Source organism: Akebia trifoliata, chromosome 4 (assembly GCF_017979445.1).
Source record: "Akebia trifoliata isolate Shusen 1 chromosome 4, ASM1797944v1, whole genome shotgun sequence".
Lineage (NCBI taxonomy): Eukaryota > Viridiplantae > Streptophyta > Magnoliopsida > Ranunculales > Lardizabalaceae > Akebia > Akebia trifoliata.
Genome location: NC_141378.1, coordinates 27,441,730 through 27,466,962, shown reverse-complemented (window position 1 = coordinate 27,466,962; position 25,233 = coordinate 27,441,730). Strand labels below are relative to the sequence as shown.

Below are 25,233 nucleotides of genomic sequence, written 5' to 3'. Positions count from 1 at the left end.
TAATTTATCATTGAGATTGAAGAGCTTCAATTTGATAGAAAAGTCGAGCAACTTTTGGCTAGAGGTTGATGATAAGGGCATTTGAGTCAATTTTTTGTTAGTTTACAGAGAAGACCAATGTCAAGCAGGTATATTACCCATTTGAAAACAGGGGCATTTAAATATTCATAAAATGTGGAGGGTATGTATAAATAAATAAAATAAACAAATAGTTAAGAAATAAAATATCTTTTTTGAGCGAATCGAATCTATATGTTTGGAAATTGGAACTCAACGTCTCAACTTTCAACCTCTCTCTCTTCTCCACAATCGCTGTGATTTTACAGGTTAGGGTTCTAAGTTCTGATCTCTTTCTGTTTATGTTCTCACTCTGTTCCTTCGATCAATGTCTTTCACAATTTTCCTTCTACACGTTTGATTTCACACGTTGATCTCAATTCTGAAGAGTACGTCCTCCTCAAACTCCAAAACAATTGGGTGATCCCAATTTCGACAATCATCCAAGGAGGAAGTACTCCTTAGATGGATACAGCCCAATTCATCTTCAATCCAATCCTAATTATCACAAAATTTTGGTTCGTATTACTTCAATTTGATCTCAATCTAGTTCCTTTTTAAAATATTTTATACTGAGATCAAACTGAAATTATCTCATTTTGAGAATTTAGTTTAATTCTACTTTCAATTTATGTCAATGGGTTTTCATCGATCTTTGCGATTTGGTTTCGTCTGAAATAATTTGGTGGAAAAAGGATCTAGAAACGAATCTCAATTGCATTTAAAGGCCTTTGGATTGAGCAAAAAATAGAATTTTATTTGAAGCATTTTGTTTTGGTTCTGCATTGTGATTTGTGATTGCAGAGAAAATGTTTTTCGTTTTTCTTGGAAAATTGATTTCCGGGGAAATGTTCCTCAGGGAATGGCTTTCATCAGTCAATGTTTGCCTTTGTTTGATTGCTGCTATGAAAATGCCAAAATGAGAGAATAACATTAGAAATTTTCGGCCCTGACGAGAAAATCATTTTGCTCGGGGATTGGGTTGGAGAATATTTTCCAACCCAAGTCAAGCACATCATCAGAAAGAGTCTGAATTGCAATTTAAGGCCTTTTAGATTTAACACACAGAATTTTATATGAAATACTTTGTTTTGGACTTTTGGTAGTGCATTTTGATTTGAGGGTGTGTATGATTGCATAGAAATCGTTTCTCTTGGAAAATTGATTTCCAGGGAAATGGTCACAAGAGAATGGTTTTGATCAGAAAATGTTTGTCTGTGTTTTGTTGCCGCCAGGAAAATGTTTTAGTTTTGGTGGTGGTGGGGGTGATCTAGAATAACATTAGGATTTTTCCGTCCTAATGAGAAAATCACCTTCTTAGGGGGACTGGGTTGGAGAATATTTTCCCACCAAATCAGACAAATCATTTTATCAGAAATGAATCAGAATTGCAATTAAAAGCCATTGCATTGAAAAAAAGAAGAAAGAAAGAACGAAAGAAAGAAAAGAAAAGAAAAGAGGATATTATGTGAAGTACTTTGTTTAGGTAGTGCATTGTGATTTGTCATCCACCATCTGAGAGATATATCTTCCGAAAGATCAACTTCAGGGGAAATGTTCTTGAGAGAATGGTTTTCATCATAAATTATTTCATTGTGTTTTATTGCTGTGGGGAAAATGTCAACACGAGAGTTTGTTTTCAGTTCTGGAGGTGCAGCAATCATGAGAGAGTAATATTAGGATTTTTCCGCCCTGACGAGAAAATCATTTTCCTACGGGATTGGGTTTGAGAATATTTTCCCACTATGTCAGGTGAATCATTTTATCCAGAAGATGATTTCTCCTGCAAAAATGAATATCACATTTTATATTGGAAACACTATTTTTCCACTGATTTTCCTGCACCATCTTAGAGATCCCAAAAGATTTTAAAGTTTCATCGTGGGACCTCATTTTGATTGTGGTCACTCAACTTCTTTCATCTTCTGCTTGACATTTTGAGTCACTAATTATCTGTTATTTTTCATTTGGATTCCATTTAGACAAGGTTGGCAGAGACAATGGAGAATGGCTATCACGAAGGAGAAGATGATCATTCTTCTAATTCTTTTGTTGATAAGGTAGATTTCAATTTGTTGTTCACTTTTACAACCTTTTTCGATGCATTAGCAACCTTTATATACTTCATTTCAAGTAGGGGTGTCAATGGGCTGGGTCAAGGCTAGGCTTTTGATAGTTTTGCATTGGTCTGGCCTGACCCATCCCATTCATACAATTCTAAATCAGGCCTGTGGTGGTCCTCATCCTAATTTCAAGATGATACATTTGAATTACTATTGACCTTGTTAACCCCCATGCTTTCTTATATTCAAGATGCAACCCCAAACATATCTATAGTTGGAAGTTGAAGAAGGAAAGCTGGGAACCAAGTATTGTGCTCATTATATATGCATGTTAGTTTTGGTAAAAAGAGACCATCATTATTTTTAAGGGTAATTACTTAGTTCCTTTTATAGTCATCAGCTATAGTGGGATATAGGTGATGGCAAAATTTACATTCAACAGATTGCATTTTTTTTTTCTCTTGGGATTGATACTTTAACATGACTTCATATTGTTGAATAACTCTTATTTTATTGGTTTTACAAGTCTTTTGTCCTTTTTAGTCTTTTCACTTATTAAACCATGTAATCACCTTAAAGCTTAATTAGTGCTTAGTAATTAATTACTTTTTACTGTTATCTTATTTTCAACTTGGTATCAGAGCCTACCTCCATCGCCTCTCCTTCTTCCTTGCTACAACCCCATTGCACTCCCCCTCTCTTAAATCCACCTCAAAACCTCTCGTTCTAGTTTAAATCATCACTCCTATGAGGGTTTTTTACTCCATCCCTAATCGCAACATGCGATAAGGTCATTAAACCTCATTGAAGCTTTACGGCAACAGTAGGGTTGTTGTTCTTAGGCCAACCGATGGCCCTATAGGTTTGCGGCAACAATTTCTAGGCTGTTTGCTATAAACACTTGCAGCAGGGCTGCTGTTTGGAACCTGCGACTACAACAGGAGTATCGTTTAAGGCTTGCCACCACAATAGGGGTGCTGGTTGGAGCCTATGCCCACAACAAGACTACTATTTGGAACTTGCGACCACAGCAGGGGCATCGTTTAGGGCCTGTGACCATAGCAAGGGTGTTGATTGGAGCCTATGACCACAGTAGGGGTGCTGTTTGAAGCCTGTGACCACAACAGAGGTGTTATTTGGGGGTTGCGATCCCAGCAAAGGTGTTGTTTGAAGGTTGCAAGTTATTTGGGGGCTGCGATTCCAACAATGCTATTTTTTTTTTGGGATGTACTCACATCAAGTGGCTATTTGAAGCTTATGGTAGTGCCCTACGATTGAGTTAATGATTGCTCGGGTCACCCACAACCGTGTTTGATCACCTTCCACACCTTTTACAATCGTGTATTGTCACCTTTAAGGTGCTGCGATAAGTTTCTCCTTGTGAGTCGCTCTTTCTTCTTATTGGAATTTTCTTCAAACCAAAGCACCCCGACTCTTTGATGGCCTTCGAGACGTCCTCTTCCTCGATCATCGGTAATAGTGATGGATTGAGTGGTCTTCCCTCTCATTTGATCGATTTTCGAAGCATCCGAATTACCACCGTAAAATTAGATGATCCTAATTATATTTTTTGAGTACGATTGGTTGAAATGTTCATTGGTGGAAAATGAAAGATTAGTTACTTTACAGGGGCAGACAAACAACCTGCACTAACTGACACTACTTACTCCCATTGGTTTGTTAATGATTTTATGATCCGTTCTTGGCTGGCTATATCTATGCAACCACACATTGCGATTGATTTTATGTGTTCCACGACCGCAAAATAGGTATGGGATTCCGTAAATAGCATTTACTCGCAACGTTAAAACAATGTCTGGATATTTAACTTAGAGCGTGAGATTTCCTGCCTTTTACAAGGTGACTCTTCCGTCACCATCTATATATCACAGTTACGTGCTCGATGGGAAGAGTTAACCTTCTATTCCTCGTCTCATGCACGGAATATTCTGGATTAGAATCGAGTTTTTCAGTTTCTAGCTGGTCTCCGGGATGAGTTTGAGTATGCGAGAGTTTATTTATTGGGTATGGATCCCTTTCCGTCCGTCTATACAGACTGCGTATTCTTATGTTTTAGTTGATGAGAGTCGTCGTACAACTGTCTTACCTCACTCTTCTGGAGACCACTCTGCTATGTTTGCTCCCATACCTTCTCCATAGCCTCCTAGCAGATCTCTGCCTACACGTCAACGACATAAGTGTGATCATTGTGGAAAGTTGGGTCACGTGAAGGCCCGTTGCTATGCTTTTTATGGTTGTCTTAATCAGCACCATCAATTGTCTGATCGATCTTCAACTCATGTAGTCTCTTAGTTGACTTCTGATCAGGCTCTCCCTTCAGTTACTACATCTTCCTCGGAGTCGGTATCTATGTCCCAAGCTGAGCTTGACGCTTGAAAAGTTCAGGCAATTTTTCAATCAGATGGAGACTTCATCTCAGTCGATCTCTACTTTCTCTTACTCAGATACCTTTACATCTGCACACAGTGTTTCCACCACTTTCTCACCATGGATCATTGATTCTGGTGCTTCAGATAACATGACCGGTACGTCTTCCTTGTTCACAACCTATAGTGTTTGTTCTGGTCATCACAAGATCTGCCTGGTTGATGGTTTTCTGTCTTCTATAGTTGGTCAAGGTCATTTTTCTGTTGCACCTTCTTTATCTTTAACTAATACACTACATGTTCCTCAACTTACTACTAATCTTACATCTATTAGTAGCATTATCAAATATTTGAATTGTAGTGTAATTTTTTATCCTTCTCATTGTGTCTTTTAGGATCTAGGGTCGAAGAGAACGATTGGCATTGAATGTGAAGTGAATGGCTTGTATCTCTTGGATGCACTTGTGTCACCTAACACTCATTCTGTTTCTCAGCCTAGTAGTAATAGTCAGTCTAATAAGGCATTTGTAATGCGTTGGTACTTATGTTTAGGCCATATTTCCTTTAAATATTTGAAATACATGTTTCCTGATTTATTTATTTAATAATAACAATTTACTTGATTTTTCTTGTGAAACTTGTCAATTAGGTAAACATGTGCATTCTCCTTACCCTATTAGTATGAATACTATTGCACCTACTATGTTTGACCTAATTCACTCTGATGTGTGGGGTCTTTCTCCTGTCACCTCCACTCTCGATTTTCGCTATTTTGTCATGTTCATCGATGACCACAGTTGTATCATTTGGGTCTATCTTATGAAACACAAGAGTGAAGTATATGGGATCTTCAAGCAATTTTTGTTATGGTTCATACCCAGTTTGGTCGTACCGTCAAAATTTTCTGTTCTGATCATGGTACTAAGTACACCTATAGTGAGGTATTGAAGATTTGTTTAGAGTCTGCCATTAAACATTAAATGTCCAATGTTAAGACTCCTTAACAGAATGGTCGGTTAGAAAGGAAAAATCGCCATATTATAGAGTTAGCTCGTGCCTTCTCTATTGGCATGAATGTATCACAATCTTATTAGGCCAAAACAGTTCTTACTGTTATTTATCTTATTAATTGGACTCCTTCCCGGGTTCTTCAATTTGCCACGTCCTTCTCTTAACTCCACTTGATTGTCCATTGTTTCCACTTCCTTTGCTTGTGTTTGGGTGCGTCTGCTTTATTCAAATTCTTGACCAGACTTGTATTAAACTTGACCCTAAGGCCGTAAAATGTATCTTTTTGGGTTATATTCCTTTACCCAGAAGGGGTACCTTTGTTATCATCCTCATTCTCAAAGGCATTTCATTTTCAGGACGTTTCCTCTTTTGAGAATACCCCATGTTACCTTGGGTCAGTTGGCATTCAGTTTGAGTGGTTCCCTCTAGATTCCTCTGATGATGATTCTTCTCCCGTGTTATTTCCTCTTCCCATACCTGTTCCTCCGTTTCCATCCCTAGTTCGTCCACTACTCTCGACGGCTACACAATCCTACCATCACTTCTATGCCAGACTAACTCATTTTTCCTCTGCAACTCCGCCTCCTACTATCATTTGTGATGATCGTCCTATTGCCACTTGCAAGGGTAAGCGTATTTGTACATATGTAATTTCTAATTATGTATTTGATTCCGCTCTCTCACTTTCCTATCAGAATTTTCTTGTATCTGTTTTTGTTGTTTTTTTCTTAATACTGTTGCAGATGTTATTGCCTATCTTGAGTGGCGAGCCGCTATGATTGATGGATTGAATGTTTTTGAAAAAATTCAGACTTGGGACTAGTTGTTCTTCTTCCGCCTGGGAGGAAGGCTGTGGGATGCCGTTGGGTGTTCACTATTAAGCATAACCCCGATGGTTCTATTACTCGTTTTAAGGCCCGTTTGGTAGCCAAAGGTTATGCTCAGACTTATGGGATTGATTATCGGTAGATTTTTGCTCCTGTTACTAAGATAACTACCATTCAAGTCATTTTTTCTGTTGTTACTATCAGAGGGTGACCCCTTTTCCAATTAGATGTCAAGAATGCATTTCTTAATGGTGATTTTCAGGAAGAAGTCTATTTGGTTTAACCTTCTGATTTTCTTGCTACTACTTCTTTTGGACATGTCTGTCGTCTTCACCGTTCTCTCTATGATCTGAAGCAGTCTTTTCATGCATGGTCTGAAGCAGTTTCCTCATGCATGGTCTGAGTACTTTATTAAAGTAATACATCAGTTTGATTTTCATCAGAGTTTTGCTGATCATACCCTTTTCTTGCGTCACTCCTAAGAAAAAATTGTCGCTCTGATTGTTTATGTGGATGATATTGTCCTTACTGGAGATGATTGTGATGGCATTGCCGAGGTAAAATCTTACTTAGGACGTCAATTTGAGATTAAGGACCTTGGGCATCTTCGCTATTTTTGGGTATTGAGGTTGCATGGTCCCATTCTATTATCTTTATCTCTCAATGGAAATATGTCTTTGGTTTACTAAGTGACTCTGGTCAGCTTGGTTCTCGTCCCGCCGATACTCCTATTGAGCAGAATTACAAGTTGACTGATTTTGAGAGGGAGTGTTTGATGGATATTGGCCAGTATCAGCGTATTGTGAGAAAATTGAGCTACTTGTCTATGACTCGTCCCGACATTGCCTATACTGTTAGTGTTGTAAGCCAGGTTATGCACTCTCCTCGCACACCTCATTTTACTGCTGTCTATTGTATTCTTAGATATCTTAAGGGATATCATGGTCGAGGTATTTTGTTTAGTTAACATGGTCATGTTTGCGTTGAGGCATGAATAGATGTAGACTATTCTGATTCCATAATTGATAGACGGTCCACTTTTGGATACTGTATTAAAGTTGGTGGCAACTTGGTAACTTGGCGCAGTAAGAAGTAGAATGTGGTTTCTTAGTCCAGTGTTGAGTCAAAGTATAGAGCTATGGCACTTGGAGTGTGTGAGTTGTTGTGGTTCAAGACCTTACTAACTGATTTGTGTATTTCAGTGACAGTCCCTTTTTCACTATATTGTGATAATAAATTAGTTATTAACATAGCGGCAAATCCGGTTTAACATGACAGAGCGAAGCATATTGAAGTTGATCGACATTTCATTAGAGAGAAGATTGTTTCTAGGCAGATTTGTACTCCCTTTGTTCTTACATCTCAGCAATTTGCTGATATTTTTACTAAAGGTATTAGCAAAGACGCCTTTGAAGGTGTCTTGTTCAAGTTGGGCATTACCGACATCCACGCACCAACTTGAGGGAGAGTGTTGAATAACTCTTATTTTATTGGTTTTACAGGTCTTTTCTCCTTTTTAGTCTTTTCACTTATTAGACCATGCAATCACCTTAAAACCTAATTAGGGCTTAGTAATTATTTACTTTTTACTGTTATCTTATTTTCAATTCATATTTTTGTCTCATTTCTAACACCTTTTGTTCTTTCTAGGTTAAAGTTGACCCTGGGCAATTTCCCGCATTGACTTGGAAACGGAAATTAAGTAGTGAAGGAATTCATCTCAAGGAGTTCACTCTACGCATGGAAGAGACAATGCATTTGGTATTTATTCAATTTCCTATTTTTATGTTGTTCTTGTTGTTGAAATTGGTTTACATCGTATAGTGAACATTTAAAAATGCTTAGAAGTAGGTTTTTGGCAAGATGAGTTGAACTGAGTTAACAACCATTAGGACCCTAGCCAATTTGACCGTATTTTTCTTTGCAACGACGAGGACAACTGAACTAAATTTGTCAAACCAAGCTTTAGGCAATTGTTTCAACCCATAGATTGTCTTTCGTAGGCGACACACTAGTCTAGTCTTACCAGAGGCAACATATCCAGGTGGCTACTCCATATATACCTACTCCAACAAGTATTTATGTGGAAAGATGTTTTTAATATCCAATTGATACAGAGGTCAAGCATTACACACTACAACAGAATAGGAACTCTAACAGAGTTCAGGCGAGTCACTGGAGAGAAAGTCTCACTATAATCAAATTCCATAAGTCTAAGTGTAACACTTGGCTACAAGGCAAGCCTTCAACTTCTCAATAGATCCATCAAGAAGATATTTGGTTATATACACCCATTTACACCCCACAGTCTGCTTCCCAGGTAGAAGAGGAGATAAATCCCAAGTATGATTATGATCAAGTGCTGCAATTTCCTCATCTATAGTAGTTTTCACCTAGAGGAGGATAGTGCCAGCGTATAAGAAGTAGGAACAAAAATAACAGACAAGAAAAGTGCTAACTGGCGAAATGAAGGTGACATCCGATGAAAAGACAGGAAATCTTCAATTGGGTGCTTAGTGCAATATCTAGTACCTTTCCTTAAAAGCAATAAGAAGATCACTAGAGGTGGAAGTAGATGTTGGTGGATGTGGAGGAACTTCAAGTGAAGCTGATAATGGATTTGGGGTTGGTAGAAAAAATGGTGCTCAGAAACGCGTGCGTTGATATACTTGAAGAAGTACAATGGAAGGTCACTTGTAGGAAGAATTGGAAGCACAGGAGATGAGGAAACTATAGGATACAGCTCCCTTTGACGAGAAGATACAAGATCCAAATCAAATGAGGTACCAGTAGAAGAAAAACAAGGTGTAGACTTAAAGAATGTCACATCAATACTTACATAGTAGCGTTAAGTGACAAAACAATAGCACCTATACTCTTTTTTTGTAGGAGAGTAATCCAGAAAGACACATTTGATGGATTTTGGAGGAAGTTTATGTAATCCAGGCTCAAATGAATGAACAAAGCAAATAACAACCAAAGACTCTAGGAGTTACAACAAAATGATGAATTTGAGGATAAGCTAAAGCGAAAGGTGATTGACCATTTAAAATTGATGATGACATGTGATTAATAAGATGAAAAGCTGTGAGGACAACATAAGCCCAATAAGGCTTAAGTACGTGCATTTGAAACATAATGGTGCGAGTAACATCAAAATGATGATGTTTTCGCTCAACAATATCATTCTGTTGAGAAGTATTAATACAACTAGTATGATGAATAATGTCTATCTGAACAAAAGACCGAATAGAAGATTGCATGTATTCTAAGGCATTATCAGAATGGATAATTTTCACAAGTTTGCCAAATTTGACTAGAATTTCTTTGTAAAAAGTAAGGAAAACACGAGGTAATTAGTACAATCTTTTAACAAGAAAAGCCATGTCATATGAGAATAATCATCCACAAACACCATAAAGTAATGAAAATCATATAATTTTTATTCTTGACGGACCCAAATATCTATATGAATTACCTGGATTGATGACTCTTAGTACGACTAGGAAAAGAACTACGTTGCTGCTTGCCCAATTGACAAGCCTCACATTCTAAACTAACACTGAATTCAACTTAGGAATAACATGACGTAAATTAGACAAAGATGCATGACCCAACCGATAATGTCACTGGAGGGGTGAATCTAAACCATTCAAGGCAAAAGCAGGAGTTTCACACAATAAATAGTAGAATCCATCTTTCTCATGCCTCAAACCAATCATCTTCTTTGTCTTGAGATCCTGAAAGACACAATAAGAAGGGAAGAAGGTTACGGAGCATTGCTATGATTTTGTAAGTTGACTAAAAGAAAGTAGATTAAAAGGAAAATCATGGACCAAAAGAGTAGAATATAAGAGAAGAGAAGAGTTTTGAAAAAACTATCTTTCCCAATTACTTTATGAGTAGTACATTGTGAGATTTGAGAGAATGAAAATTAGGAAAGAGACAAGATATACCAGATATATGGGCACTAGCTCCTGATTCGATGACCCAAGATGAGGGACACTTGGCAGCAATAAATGTCGGATTACCTAAAGTATTCATAGTAGCTGTGAGTGGAGTAGGTTCTACAATTAAGGTTGTCAACTTTTGAATAATCTCTCTCCAACTGTGTGGTAAGATCGGAAGATGCAATTCTAGATGTAGTCTGAGAAGTGGAACTCTGAGGAGGCTCCTCTTGAGCCTGATTAGCCCAAACAGGTTTACCCCATTTATCCCAACAAAACTACTTAGTGTGGCTAGTGTAGCCACAATAGGTATACTTCAAATCACCACCATGGGCACTTTCACGACCACTACCACCTCCTCTACCATGGCCACGAGAAAAGTTAGATGAACTACTAGAAACCAAATTTTCCATCTGGGGAGGAATAAACTGAAAACCCACACAAAGACGAAAAAAATCTCAAAAAAATAGAGTATCCCTAGGGATATTCTATGAAATGTGGTTATGATTGAAAGGCCAATGAAACAACGATTGGAATAGAATCGCAAAATCCAAAAACACTCGAAAAAAACTGAGATAAGAGAAAATTTTCAAACCGTTGATCAAGAAACTGAAGAAGTCTAATTTTTTTTGTGGGTACAAAAAATACTGCTCATAGGCACTATTACACAAAAAACATTGTTCATGCGACACTATTCACATGAGCACTATTCATAGATTTGTTTTGAAAAATAAATTTTGAGACTTAAAACTATCCACCAATTCCCCGATCATTCATAAACATCTGAAACAAACACAAACCAAGCCTTAGATAAACATCTAGGTATAAACAAACATACCTCAAATACCTAATCCCTATTTAGAAACAAAGCCTTAGGGTTTAAAAGTACCGAAGTGAAGAGGGAAGAGAAATGGATTAAGAAAAGGGAAGAAAAGAAGAGAATTCAAGAAGATCTAATGGTAGAAGTGATTTGATACCATGTTAGAAGATTAGAGTTAATGAGAGAAGGAAACTAGATAAGAGAATGAGTAAGTCACTCCCAATAGGGTTCGACCTCTCTTTTATATTAAAAACATGTGGTTGATCGTGTGGGCTTAAGTGTTAGGCTCACGCAACCTTACATTAATGAGAAATAAGACATGGGTCGTGTGGGCTTAAGTATTGGGCCACATGACATTAAATAATAACTTTAACAAAAAAATCTAACAATAGTCAATTACACAAGTCACATACAATTTTCTTGAGTTAAGAACAATGAGAAATCATCATGAGGAATTTTCTATACAAGAGTACTTACTCACATCACTCACATCAACTCAACATATAAAACAAAGTAGACAACCCATATACCTAGTTATCCAATATTAAAGCCCCCAATGTACAAAAATGTCCCAAATACATTACTTTTATAGCAATGGAAGATAAGTTATCCATTTTATCTTTAACAATACCCACAATGGTTTAAAATCCCGTTTGGTCTTGGTTGAGAGTCTCGAGACATCTTCTTAGGATAAGATACTAGTACAATACACGATATAGATTGTCTTATACTAGGAATTTGATTTAATTAATTAAGTCATTTCTTTACATTATATGTTGTTTGTGTTGTGTTTAGTCCCACATTGGGCACTCATTGCCTTGTCTCTCTCCTTATAAGCTCTTGGGCCTCTTTCCTCATGGCCAATTGGTTTTGAGTTGGACCCCCAAAGTTATCATGGTATCAGAGTGGCCTCTCTCTCCTCCATGTCACCCAGTTCATATCTCCACGTGCTTTGGCCCAATCCCACCCACACATACAGGGGCATGATGAGTTTAGTCTCACATCGGACACTCATTGCCTTGTCTCTCTTCTTATTAGCTCCTGAGTCTCTCCACTCATTGCCAATTGGTTTTGAGTTGGATCCCCAGATTTATCAGTTTGTAGATACATTTATGTTACCAACGAAACCATCATCTAAGCCTTACTTAAAGGAAATGAGGTTTGCTAAATGAATCATGTTCCTCCATTCCACTCTATTTGGAGCAACGTCTTTTGTTATTTGAAGTGTTTTAATATCCACTTTCATTATCTCAATTCACGTTCTTTTGGGACTTCCTCTTGCCTTCACTGAACATGCGTAAATCATCCCACTTGATTTTTTCTTAGTTTATCACCTAGTGCAGCTACTTCTACATTTTCTTGAATGTGTTCATTTCTAACTTATCTTTCCTAGTATTTCCACTTATCTATCTACCTCAACATCCTCGTCTATGTTAAGTTCAAATTGTTATCATGATGCTTCTTTGATCGTCCAACGTGTTCTTAGGTATAATATATAACTGCACATGCATGCCTTCATGTGTTTCCATAGGGATTGTGACCTTAGTGTTATGTCAGGTAGACACGATAACTCATGCACAACATGCACCAAAATATTACTCAAACTATATGGTTATTTTTTACATATATTGTTGTTCATGTTTGATATATAATTTCATTTTATGCTTTTCTAAAGGTTCCATTAGGGCTTCGCATGTGGCGTTATGTCAAAGAAGAAACTTCTAATGGACGGGTGATTATTTTATCCCAAATGGATGCTTTTTTTATATTCAAATTATTGTTTAATAAATGTCTCGTTTAGTTAAACTACAATCCTAGTAAATTTTATTGTTAAACATGCATATTTTTTTCTGTCCATTTTTAGGCGCCAATAATGGATCCTTTCGTTAAGCGCATTGTTAGTTCTTGTCACGGCGTTCCCCTAGGTGGTATTGGGTAAGCCTCTATCCTTAACTAATTACCTCAATTAATATCCACGGTACATTAATCATTACATTTATTTAATTTTTCTTCCATTATCATTCAGGGAGGTGGTGCAAAATTCATTTTGGATAATCAAATTAATTTGTAAAAATTGAATTCTTGACTAGGATTTTAGCTTGCTTATTGAGATCCAGTTTTTTTTTTTATACCAGTCTAAAGGCATTTGTATGAATGAGAATCCTTAAATTCTTTGAGAATAAATACATATTAAAAAATAAAGTGGCTTTCTTTTTGTCAATGGACATCTCCAACAACCAATGTTTTTTATGTTCTTACCACATACTCCAACAATGGAAACCTGGAACAACCTTCATAACACATGGAATTTGATATATTCACCATCCATGCAATGTAAAGGCAAAACACAGTCTTCTCATCATCCAATGCACCTCCAATCCCATGGAATTCATTGCATTCCTCTAGTGATGGTAAGAAGGCAATTGACCAGATTCCCATTCAATTTACCCTAGTATGGAGGAGAAATCCAATATAAATATTTCCATTACACATCTGTACAAAAATTTTATCAAAAAAATTATCAGATCTGTAGACTCTCTTGGTGATGCTTCAAATGTTATTTAACAACTTTTTCTTTCCCTTACCCTACAAGGAAAACCATGTGGGCAAAGCCAACAGGTCCTCTGACGATCAGCTTAGCTATAGAACAGGAGATCGTAAATGCAAGATGTGCGATCCACATACTTGTGGGAGTGAACTCCTAGTTGAATGATAGTGCTTACTAGGTGTTTGTTAGGTATCAAGCCAGTTGAGAAATAGTGAGATGGCTAGACATCTAGCATTGTTTGACAAGGGGCAACTGAACAGACCATGTGGCAGGTTTATTAGTTCCAATCAGCAAAAGACAGGATTGCCACCTTGGCAGTTACGGCTTTAACGCTTTACAATTTTGAAATGCGTTAGTTTGATGTTCTCCTACAAATATCTTACAATGATCTCAAACTCACAAATGTGATTGTAGAGGGTGTTGGAGACTTGCTCAGCATGTTACACTTAATCACTCTGAACTACCAATATTTTTTTACTTCCCAATCATGGAAGTTCCTTCTAAAATTCAAATGCCTAACTACTATACCACTAGATCTCTAAAAGCACTCATTTACAAGGATATTCCTTATTTTAGGTCATGTAAGGCTGAGGCCTGAGTGTTGTTTACGGTTGTGAGTGGATCTCAATGTGAGTGGGTTTGGTACTAGTTGGGCTAGGAAGTAAATGGGCCTAGTGATGACTGGGCCTGGTAATTGGCTGGGCTGTTTGGCTTCTCACCAAAGCCCAAAAGCAATTAAAATGGGTCTGGAATTTCTGTGAAAAGGCCCACAAATCTGGTTTGTCTTTGACCTCCAACAATACTTTATCAAACCCTAACCACCTAATCTGACCATGGTGACCACTATCAACGAACAACAATAATGCTAACCAACCATACTTGGTTGCCACTCACAATTTTTAGAAACCAGTAGGAAAGCCAACAGCACCTAGCTTGATTTCTTCTGACTGCAAAAATGATGTCTAGGAGGGGATCTCTACTTTTATCATGAAACTGCCTTTTGTTTAATTATGAATTATGATTGTAGAATCTCATTTGTGATTCTGTGGTTCTACAGTTCTACTTGGTTTTGAATTACATTTTGAGAAGCCTACCTATTCTTATCTTTAAAATACAGAAATTGCCATCTTGATCTTTTTCCTATGGTTGAAAACATCAACCTTCAGTGCAGGGAGCATTGGAAGAAGTTACAAAGGAGATTTCCAACGCTGGCAATTATTCCCTAGAATATGTGAAGAAAAACCTGTTTTGGCAAATCAATTTTCTGTGAGTTCTCTTCTTACTTTCTGCAGGCATACATCATAGATTATCGCCTATACTACATCTCTAAGAGAAAACTTACCCTGCAATACATGCACGTTTAACGCCAGTGGGAACACAAAAAAATGAGCTTATGGGATTTTGGGACTGTTTAAGTAATAAATTTGAGAGCCATTACATCATTTAACTATAAATAATTGTGATTTCCTCCGAAGTGTTTTGTTCCATTTCTTTATATGTTCATGGTGGAACCCTTTTGAGTCTTTTCTATGCAAGTGATCAAGAGCTAGGGGTTTCATTTTGTAGTCCTTCTCATTAACGAGAAACGCAAGGACCTACTGCTGCAGAACCTGAACCTTCATGAATGCAAACTTTGGCTTCAATTAAGCAACAATTGAAAACCTTCTGAAGTTATTTTTATTTACTATAATAAATATATGTAGTGGCACAAGTGCAAGTCATAGTTGTTGGATCTAGAGATCCTCTCCACTCACTTAGGTTTGAGATGGTTGCGATAGTATATCAATGCAAAATGATACCCAACAAAGGGGATTAGCACACAAATTTCTTTGGCCATCCATGACATTTCATATTCTTTTTTCACACCTCCATCATAATATGAGTAGTGTGGTGCTGACAATACCAAATCTAGTATAATCCTCTCAAAATAACATCATAAACAACCACCTAATATATATATATATATATATATATAGGGGCAGGATCAAGAGCCAACTAAATGGCCGTCGTGTTTTGTCCTATGTGGGTTAGAAGTTTTGGAATGGGCTGATTTTTTGTGAGGATGATCTCCTCACCATATAAGACGAAACACATTCCGAAACTTCCTACCCCTATAAGACAAAACACATTGGCCTTTTAGTTGGCTCTTGATCCTGAACCATATATATATATATATATACTCTATTTGTGTGGAAGTTGTATCTGGATTTTTTTCCTTGTACAAATGCCGTGTTTATTGAGTACTGATAAACTTTGAACTTCTCAAAATTTACAAATGTTTTTGAGTGAAATATGATCTATAATATAGTAGTTGAGATTACAAGTAGTATTCGTTTCTCCTGGCAAATTAATTTTTTGTTTGATTAGTTACCGATCTTACCATTTTAGAAGTTCATGTTGAACAATTAAAAGCATTCACAATCATATTGGCCACAGATTAGAATAGCTTTAGTTCCTACCTTTGGTTGAAATAGGAATGTGCTCTGATAAATTTAAGCTATTGGAGTTATCATAAGATTAGTAATTGATTTTTCCCCCCAAAATATTGCACTTTCTTAGTTTATGCCATTTCTCATGCAGATTTTTGTTTCACGCACAAATGGTAAAAGATATTCTACTGTATTGTCCCCAAGGAGCCCAGAGGTGCTCAAGTAAGCCAATATTTCATTGCCTTATTGGTGTTTCAAGAATCATTTTTTTGGTCATTGGAAACTAATGTGATTTGTTCAAATATCCAATAGAAACTTTATCTTAGTGATTGAGGACTTTGACACAACCGAAGCAGAATAAATCTTACTGAAATCACATGGATGTGCAGAGAGAGTACCAATTCAGGCATTGGGTCATGGGATTGGAACCTAAATGGGCAAAATTCTACATATCATGCTTTATTTCCAAGGGCTTGGACCGTATATGAGGGTATTTCTGTAATAAAAAACTTTGGGACCGTATGACTTTTATCCGATTCATAAATAATAATTAATCTGGTGTGTGGACCTTTGTTTCTTTTGTTTTCTTATCATGCAGGTGAACCTGACCCAGAACTTAGAATAGTTTGCCGTCAGATTTCACCATTTATTCCTCACAATTACAAGGAGAGCAGCTTCCCTGTAGCAGTATTTACATTCACGGTATGGAAGGGCCTGTGAAGTTCAGTTATTCGAAGATTTTCATTCATCTCAAATCCTCAGTCTTAGGCAGTTGCTTGACATTTTTTCAGATATTCAATTCTGGGATGACCGATGCAGATGTTACTCTGCTGTTCACATGGGCTGTAAGCTAATTTTTTTATTATATATTCTTCCATGGGTATTTTAGAAATATCCCTCCCCTGTAAAATTGGTGATATTAATTTTACCCCCTTACAAAATGCAAGATTAGGTTTAACCCCCTTGACCATAATGACACCTTGCTTTTTCTTGATGATTTAACAGGGAAATTTAGATTTTTTTCAAATGCTCTTTAAATACTTAAATTACTAAATCCAAATTTGGGAAATATCAAAATTTCACTGTTAAATCATCAAGAAAAACAACATTGACTTAGGTTCAAGGGGGGTAAGCCTAATCTTCCATTTTGCAAGGGGGTAAACCTAATATAACCAGTTTTACAAGGGGTTGTTTCTAAAATACCCATCTTCCATCTCAAGTCATCCTTGGGGTTGATCAATACGATCTATCAGTTGTGCTATTGGTGGTTTAACTTTGCAGAATTCTGTGGGTGGGAACTCAGGATTTTCTGGTAATCACTCCAATACAAAGATGATGTAAGGAACTATGCAATTTTTGTGTTTCATCCATTGATTTATTTATTTATTTGATTTTTGCATTTTTTAATGTATTCTAACATTTAAGGTCATAATTCTTAATAGAAAAAAAAATGGTGTGCGTGGAGTGCTCCTACATCACAAGTAAGTTTGCTTTCCTTGATATAAAGGGAAAAGATTTCCAGTACACCGATTTTATTTATCGAAAAAATCTGCTTTTCCATTTAGGACTGCAAACGGTCAAAGCCCAGTAACATTTTCCATAGCAGCACAAGAGACAGAAGACGTCAAGGTCTCAGAGTGCCCTTGCTTCTTAGTATCTGGACAATCCCAGGGTGTTACAGCAAAAGATATGTGGCATGAAATTAAAGAGGTTATTATCCTGTTTTTATAGATAAGAAATTGTGTCTTTTTCCCTTTTGAATCCTCCATTCCTTCAATGGCCTATGCATGATTTTTAGTTTAAGAAAACCTGTCTATTGAGAGTACCCCTTCTTGCTTGTTATTGGCAATAACTATTCTAGGATTTTTTTTCCTTCTAATTTGTTGTGAGCTGGATGAGAAACCAACTATTGGTGCCTTATACTTGTAAGTGCTGTCCTATTTGTCTTTGAAGGAAAACATATAAATTAATTTTGGGATGCTCACGTTGGATACAATTTCGTCATTATTATGTATTTGTCAATTGTTTTTCATTTATATTGATGCAAAAGGAATTTACTATTTTAATAATCACATACTTCATACATTTTGCTCACTGGATGGTCATATTCATTATTCTAAGATTAATGATTTTGATATGTTTAACAAACATAATTTCATGTTATAAAACACTCACAAAAACACGCATGTCCATCTCCTGCCCAAATACAAGGTACTCGATACGATGCCTTTGAGAATCCTAATACACCGACACATCTCTTAATACTCAAAAATATCCATGTATATTGTAATAATAGTACTAAATTTCCACGAAATATTTCCATTTTCGCAGGACTCAATAGCAAATTTAACTGACAACTTCTTTACATTTCAGTGCACGAGGGACCCATGGTATTTTTTTTTTATAGGTAGAGGAACACATAGTCTCACCATTGGTTTGAATGAGAAATGAAGTACTCAGTTGGCAGCATGGTTTTAAATCTCTTCCGAGACCGAGACTGATAGACAAGATCTCTCAGCTGTGTTGAATCTCACGAGATGATTTGTTGAGTCAACCCGGACTTTGTGTATTTTAATTAAAATAATTAATTTTTAAAAGTCATCATTATTTTATAAAAAAAATCCTATAATTATTTTCATATTAATATACATGAGTAAAATTATAAAACGAGTTAAAGGGTTCATGTTGTCCGAGACAACCCAGTCTCGTCCATGGACGAGACATCAAACCGGGTTTTAACACCATGGTTGGCAGAGCTTTCAGTCTGTAGATTAGTAATGCAAATATGTCCAGTATGTCACATTAATGCTTTACCCATCTTTGTGCTCAAAATGTGTGTGTAGATTGTCAAAGCTAATTGTAAATATTCTCAGAGGAAATAATTTTAGATATATTGACTTTTATTTAGCTGATGCTTTGGAGGAAAGGATAGAAATTCTCATAAAAAATCAATGCAAATACTTGAGTACAGAATGATTCCATTTCTATGCATCTTCATTTTATCATTTTATACAGGGCTTGATACCTATACTTTCATTCTAATAGTTTGGGTCCTTTGATCGCCTTGATTCCGATGAAACGTCGATGCCATCAGAACCAGGATCTTCTATTGGAGCTGCTGTATCAGCTTCTCTGACTATTCCATGTAACACTGTCCGTACTGTCACATTTTCATTGGCATGGGCGTGCCCTGAAGTAAAATTCTCAAGTGCAAAGACTTATCACAGGTTGGTGGGCCCATCCCTGGAGTAAGCAAAACCTCTCAATGAACTGTTATATTTTGTTCCTGACAAAAGTTTATTAGCAGGCGTTACACAAAATTTTATGGCACTCATCAGAATGCAGCAGAAAATCTTGCACATGATGGAATTCTTGGTAATTGTTGCCAGATTCTTTCTTTTTGGATATTTTGATATAATTCTAGTGTAAACAAGGCATTCATGCTAACTCTGACATCAATGTTTTTAGAGGCATATGAGGCTTACGCCTTGAGGTTCGCCTTGCAATGAGACTCATTAAAACACCCTGAGGTGTAAGATTGAAACATAAAAACAGCAAAGGCTTACACGTCAAACCAAAGGGCTCGCAAAATCCATACACCTTAGTGTGAGGCGTGAGTGAGGCATACGCCTTTTGGCCGAGGCTTATGCCTCACATTTATTTTTTCTATTTTTTCTTTCCTTTTTAAATAATATATTTTTCATCTCATTATTTTATTAATTAGGATCTTATAAACTTCATCTTTGCTACCATTTTTTTGTAGCATGCAAAGAAAAATGTTGAGTTGATTTGATTTATGAATAAGTTTTGGTAATATTTAATGTTATATTGAAGAAGTTATTTAAAAAATATTTAGTTATTTTTGCAATAAACATAAAATATTTATTTACTGTAGAAACTTTCACTTATTCAATTATTAAATATACAATAATATTAAATATAAAATAATAATAATATTTATATTATTATTTATTGTAATGGATTAATACTTAGAATTCGTTTGTGTATTTGAAAATTTTGAATATGTGGTTGCTATCTCAATTTTCTAGTTTTTAATATTAGTTGTTGTATTATTTATTTAAAAATTTCATGTGTCTAAGGCTTATGCTTTATGCCACGAGGCATTGATCAATCGAGAAATTACAGTTTTAAACATAATACTTTAATTTCATTTCATTTTGACAAACAGAGCATGAACACTGGGAGTCTCAGATAGAAACATGGCAAAGGCCTATTCTTAAAGACATTAGTCTTCCTGAATGGTGAGGTTATATGAATCCCTTTGTGAATAACAGCTTGTATGTTTATGGATGGCTTTTAAGTTTTCTGAAGACTTTGTACAGGTACCCTATCGCTCTCTTCAATGAGCTCTACTTTCTTAATGCAGGGGGAACAATTTGGACAGGTATTTAGGGATCTGAGAATCTACTCCCAAATCAATTTTTTTTTAGAGCTCCATTGCCACACCAATTTTACTAATACCACCCCAAAATGTGTTAATTCGTTGGTGATTTTCATATGGATTGGGGTGGTGTTAGAAAAAGTTGCTGTGGCAATAGAATCTCTCTCTCTCTCTCTCTTTTCAGTCGAGTAATCTAAGTCCACAAGTTCCCTTTTGTAGATGGATCACCTCCAATGCAGAGTTTAGTAACCATTGAAGAAAGAAAATTTTCCCTTGAAATGTCCAAATTGGATATTAAGAATTCGATTGTCTCACCTCAAAATGACATTGCGGTTGATATCCTTGAAGGGATGACATCAATACTTGAGCAAATACACAGACCGGTAGCATCGAATTCTGCTTTTGGTACATCTTTGCTTCAAAAGGGAGAAGAAAACATAGGCCAATTCCTCTATCTTGAAGGAATTGAATATCATATGTGGAACACTTACGACGTTCACTTCTACTCATCTTTTGCATTAATTATGCTCTTCCCCAAACTTGAACTCAGCATCCAAAGAGACTTTGCAGCAGCTGTAATGATGCACGATCCCAATAGAATGAAGATTCTATATGATGGAAAAAGGGTCCCAAGAAAGGTTCTTGGAGCAGTTCCTCATGATCTTGGACTCAACAACCCATGGTTCGAAGTAAATGCTTATAATGTTTATAATACAGATAGGTGGAAAGACTTGAATCCTAAATTTGTTCTCCAAGTTTATAGGGATGTAATCGCAACGGGCGATAAGTTATTTGCACGGGCTGTTTGGCCCTCAGTATATATGGCGATGGCTTATATGGACCAGTTTGATAAGGATGGTGATGGGATGATTGAGAATGAAGGGTTTCCTGATCAGACTTATGATGCATGGTCGGTTAAGGGAGTGAGTGCTTACACTGGTGGACTTTGGGTTGCGGCACTTCAGGCTGCTTCAGCCATGGCACGTGAAGTTGGTGACAAGACTTCTGAGGAACATTTTTGGAATAAATTTCTGAAGGCGAGGACGGTATACGATCAGTTGTGGAATGGTTCATACTTTAATTATGACAACAGTGGTGGTGGTTCGAGCTTGTCTATTCAAGCTGATCAATTGGCTGGTCAATGGTATGCTATTATAAACATTGGTCCTCTTCATTTTATTTGTATTAGTAAAGAACATAATATGCAGGGTCAGCCTTTATTGTGTGTTGATCCTAAGTCTCACAAATATAACTGAAACTTTTTTTGAAGTATTGTGTTGAACATGCTTAAATTACAGAATTGAATGGAGGAACATGATACATTCAGCCGACCCCAAAATGGTCAGATAATTATATATCTATATCTATATATATATATATATATATATGGGTCCCGTTCAATGGCTAACTTTTTGGCAAAACATTTTTCAAAACATGAGTTAGAAGTTTTGGAATGGGCTGATCTCTACGGTGAGGAGATCATCATCACCAAAAATCAGCCCATTCCCAAACTTCTAACCCCATCAAAAATAGTTTACAAAAAATGGACGGTCCACGATTTTTCAACTTGTAAACATTGGTTAGAAGTTTTGGAATGGGCTGATTTTTGGTGAGGATGATCTCCTCACCGTAGAGATCATCCTCACCAAAAATCAGCCCATTCCAAAACTTCTAACTCATGTTTTGAAAAATGTTTTGTCAAAAAGTTAGCCATTGAATGCTACCCTATATATATATATATATATATATATATATATATATCTCCCTTGCAGGGTTTAAAATGGAGATCTATAAATGGAAAAAATAGTTGACAAAGGCACACTTACATTATGCATGTATATTTAACATTGCAAGAAAAAAAAAAGTACAGCAGAAAATTCAATATCCTTACACTCTTCCTTGCCAAAAGGATTTATTTGAACATTGCGAGGCAGTAAACCAAAAGAAACTAAAAGGAAAAATGAATCGCCAAACAATTCCATTTGAAAAAAAGGTCCTGGCATTGGAATTTTGACCATGCAATTGTGGTGTATGCTTATATTTTTCTTCAATTTTCTTTATAACTTTTTTCTGGTTTCTTTTCTTCAATTTTATTTGTAATTTCTTTACATTTCAACTCACTAACTAACCACTATAGGTATGCTCGAGCATGTGGACTTTCCCCTATTGTTGATGAAGACAAAGCACATACTGCTCTCGAGAAGGTTTATAATTTCAATGTCTTAAAGGTGAAGGATGGGAGGCGAGGAGCAGTGAACGGGATGCGACCCAATGGAAGGGTTGACATGTCAGCAATGCAATCAAGAGAAATATGGTCCGGAGTCACATATGCTGTTTCTGCGTCTATGATTCATGAAGGAATGGTAGATATGGCATTTAGGACTGCAAGTGGAGTTAATGAAGCTGCCTGGTCCCAAGATGGGCTTGGGTGAGTTAGTTAGTTAGCCTCTCTGTTTCTTTTCTTTCTTTTCAAGTAAATGCAAATTGGTCGAGTCTATGAATGCCATGTTGTATGCGCGATAAAACAAAACCACAATTATTCTCTCTGAATTTAATTTATTATCTGTTCTTTGAAACTGTTAAAATCCTGAGTTAGAAATCCATTCCTATGATTTGGTTCAAATCCTGCATAATGTAAGAACCCAATAGTTATTATTGATTGTGGTATTGAAAGTGGATATGTAACCTGCAACAACAGAAGATATAGCTCTAGGCACAATTGAATGGAGAAAAATAATTTTTTCAGCCGACCCCATTTTATTTCAGATTTGATTTCGTTAATGATGATGATGTAGTTTCCGTTTTTTACTTGAAACCCCTCACTCAAGTCACACTCAAGTAACTAAGAAATCAATAAGAACGCGAGGAAACTGTGTGCATGCAGAGACTACCCATCCAGTGGTCCCCAGTGTCCACTAAGGAGATTTCTTAGTTCAAAGTCATTCTGATTAAATAAAGAGAACCTCTATTGCCACACCAACTTTTGCTAATGCCACCCCAAGATTGAGCTAATTCTTTGGTGACTTACATTTGAATTGGGGTGGTGTTTGCAAAAGTTGGTGTCGTAATAGAATCTCTCTAAATAAATGATTACAACCATTCAAACCAATTGTTTTAATCAAATTAATATGCCTAATCATTTGATTTCTTGATCTTTTAACCTAGACATTTTTTAAGGTTTAGACCCATTGAATCTAAATGGTGCTATCGACCACCATTTTTCTTCATTTATATGTATAGTACTTGAGATCCTTTATAACATTCTTTTCTAGGCTGCTAAATATATCTTCCTCTTGGTGGTTTCCAATGCCATTGCAGGTACTCTTTTCAAACTCCAGAAGGCTGGAATACTGATGATAAGTACAGATCACTGTGCTACATGCGTCCTTTGGCCATATGGGCAATGCAGTGGGCACTGTCACCACCAAAGCTCTTTAAGAAGGAGATGAGACCAGAAACAAAGGAAGAAGATACTCCCTTTTGGCAGCATGACGCCGGATTCTTGAGTGTTGCCAAACTTTTAAAGGTGCCTGAAGATGACGCTTCTGGAAGCTTTCTGCAATTTATTTTTGATTGCACTTGCAGGAGATTGTGGATGTGATACAGATAATCTCCTACAAGCATCTGGAAATTTCTAGATCATATAATTTATAAGAACAATGCTGAAGTGACCTCAAGCTGAACCTCATATCGCACACCTTGACGTGAAAGTGTATGGGAACCGTAGATGTTTTCATCGAGATACGAGTGCAAAAGCATCCTTGGTTCCTGTCCACTTTCACATCAAGAAGTGCGATATGAGGTTCCAGCTTGAGGTCACTCCAGCCCGACTCAATTTATAATTGTAACAATTTGTGATTTATTATTGTAAAAGGATACAAATAAAAGATAACATTTTTATCGCAGCATTGCAGAAGACTAATGATGATACTTGTTTTTCTAAATGTTTCTATTGTTATTAATATTAATGATGGTATAATTTAATTTAGTGCATGTTTGATTGCTGGGAAAATATTTACTAGGTAAATGATGTGTTAGAATTTTCAAAAATATAAATCTTTTTTGTTAGTAAAAATGTTAGTCCCATTTTCTCATCTATCAGATGGAGCAATTTAAGTTAGTTATTTTATCTGGCATACCTTTAGAGGTTTGATCCGGTACTTGGAAGTGGTGTAAAGCACCACCCTTGCACATTCGTAATGCGAAAAGGCAATTGGGTGCTTTATGATGCATTTTGCACGTACGCATCGTCGTGAGCAGTTTTGAGTATCTGATCATATACGTTGGATCAAGTAAATATTTTATCGGAATGATAGAGTGTGTTGGTTCCTGTTTGGTATTCGATTGGATCCATTAAGTCAAGTTATGTGTTGATTATAAGGCAAAAGACATGTACCTTTGATGGTGTGTAATCTAGATCGTTAAATCTATGATCAAACACAATCCATCGACTCTTGAATGAAGAAAGACATTGGGTCATGACTCTTAGTCAACAGACACAACAATGACTCTAAATAATCAACCAGTAATCATATTTCTACATAGAGAAATCATGTGCTTTCATATTTTCGAGCTTAAGAATTTAGCATCATTAGAATTCAATTTTCTTGAGTATTTTAGGTTGAAATTAGATAATACATAATCAAATTCAACATTTCTAAGTATAGATTCATTAAAAGATTTGATCTTAGGATCAAATAATTTGTCTGATTAAAGGTTCAATTCCAATCAGGGGTAGGCCC

At 36.4% G+C, this 25,233-nt stretch overlaps 1 protein-coding gene across 4 annotated transcripts; it reads left to right on the top strand.

The window, feature by feature from the left end:
- Positions 1–246: 246 nt before the first annotated feature.
- Positions 247–24,435, top strand: LOC147404640 (Beta-glucosidase, GBA2 type family protein). 4 transcript variants are annotated; one of them, XM_086440668.1, is made up of 20 exons: positions 247–326; positions 2,040–2,117; positions 7,996–8,106; positions 12,788–12,844; positions 12,977–13,047; positions 14,827–14,926; positions 16,241–16,311; positions 16,479–16,579; positions 16,688–16,791; positions 16,881–16,934; positions 17,371–17,426; positions 17,532–17,570; positions 17,655–17,799; positions 19,135–19,316; positions 19,397–19,464; positions 20,279–20,351; positions 20,433–20,494; positions 20,711–21,635; positions 22,629–22,919; positions 23,810–24,435. In XM_086440668.1, the coding sequence occupies exons 2-20, from the start codon at positions 2,058–2,060 to the stop codon at positions 24,090–24,092; spliced, it is 2,853 nt and encodes a 950-aa protein (XP_086296794.1). In that variant the 5' UTR covers positions 247–326; positions 2,040–2,057; the 3' UTR covers positions 24,093–24,435. The 4 variants fall into 4 exon arrangements, with proteins under 4 accessions (XP_086296794.1, XP_086296795.1, XP_086296796.1 ...); XM_086440669.1 differs by lacking the exon at positions 247–326 and adding an exon at positions 351–575; XM_086440670.1 differs by lacking the exon at positions 247–326 and adding an exon at positions 1,756–1,809.
- Positions 24,436–25,233: the final 798 nt, after the last annotated feature.

What these genes read in the sequence shown, in the direction of transcription:
- LOC147404640 (XM_086440668.1), top strand. Translation starts at nt 2,058, where the DNA reads ATGGAGAATGGCTATCACGAAGGAGAAGATGATCATTCTTCTAATTCT. An exon ending in TGGAAGAGACAATGCATTTG is followed by an intron (nt 8,107 to 12,787) that starts GTATTTATTCAA and finishes GCTTTTCTAAAG; the next exon opens with GTTCCATTAGGGCTTCGCAT. An exon ending in TGTGGCATGAAATTAAAGAG is followed by an intron (nt 17,800 to 19,134) that starts GTTATTATCCTG and finishes TCATTCTAATAG; the next exon opens with TTTGGGTCCTTTGATCGCCT.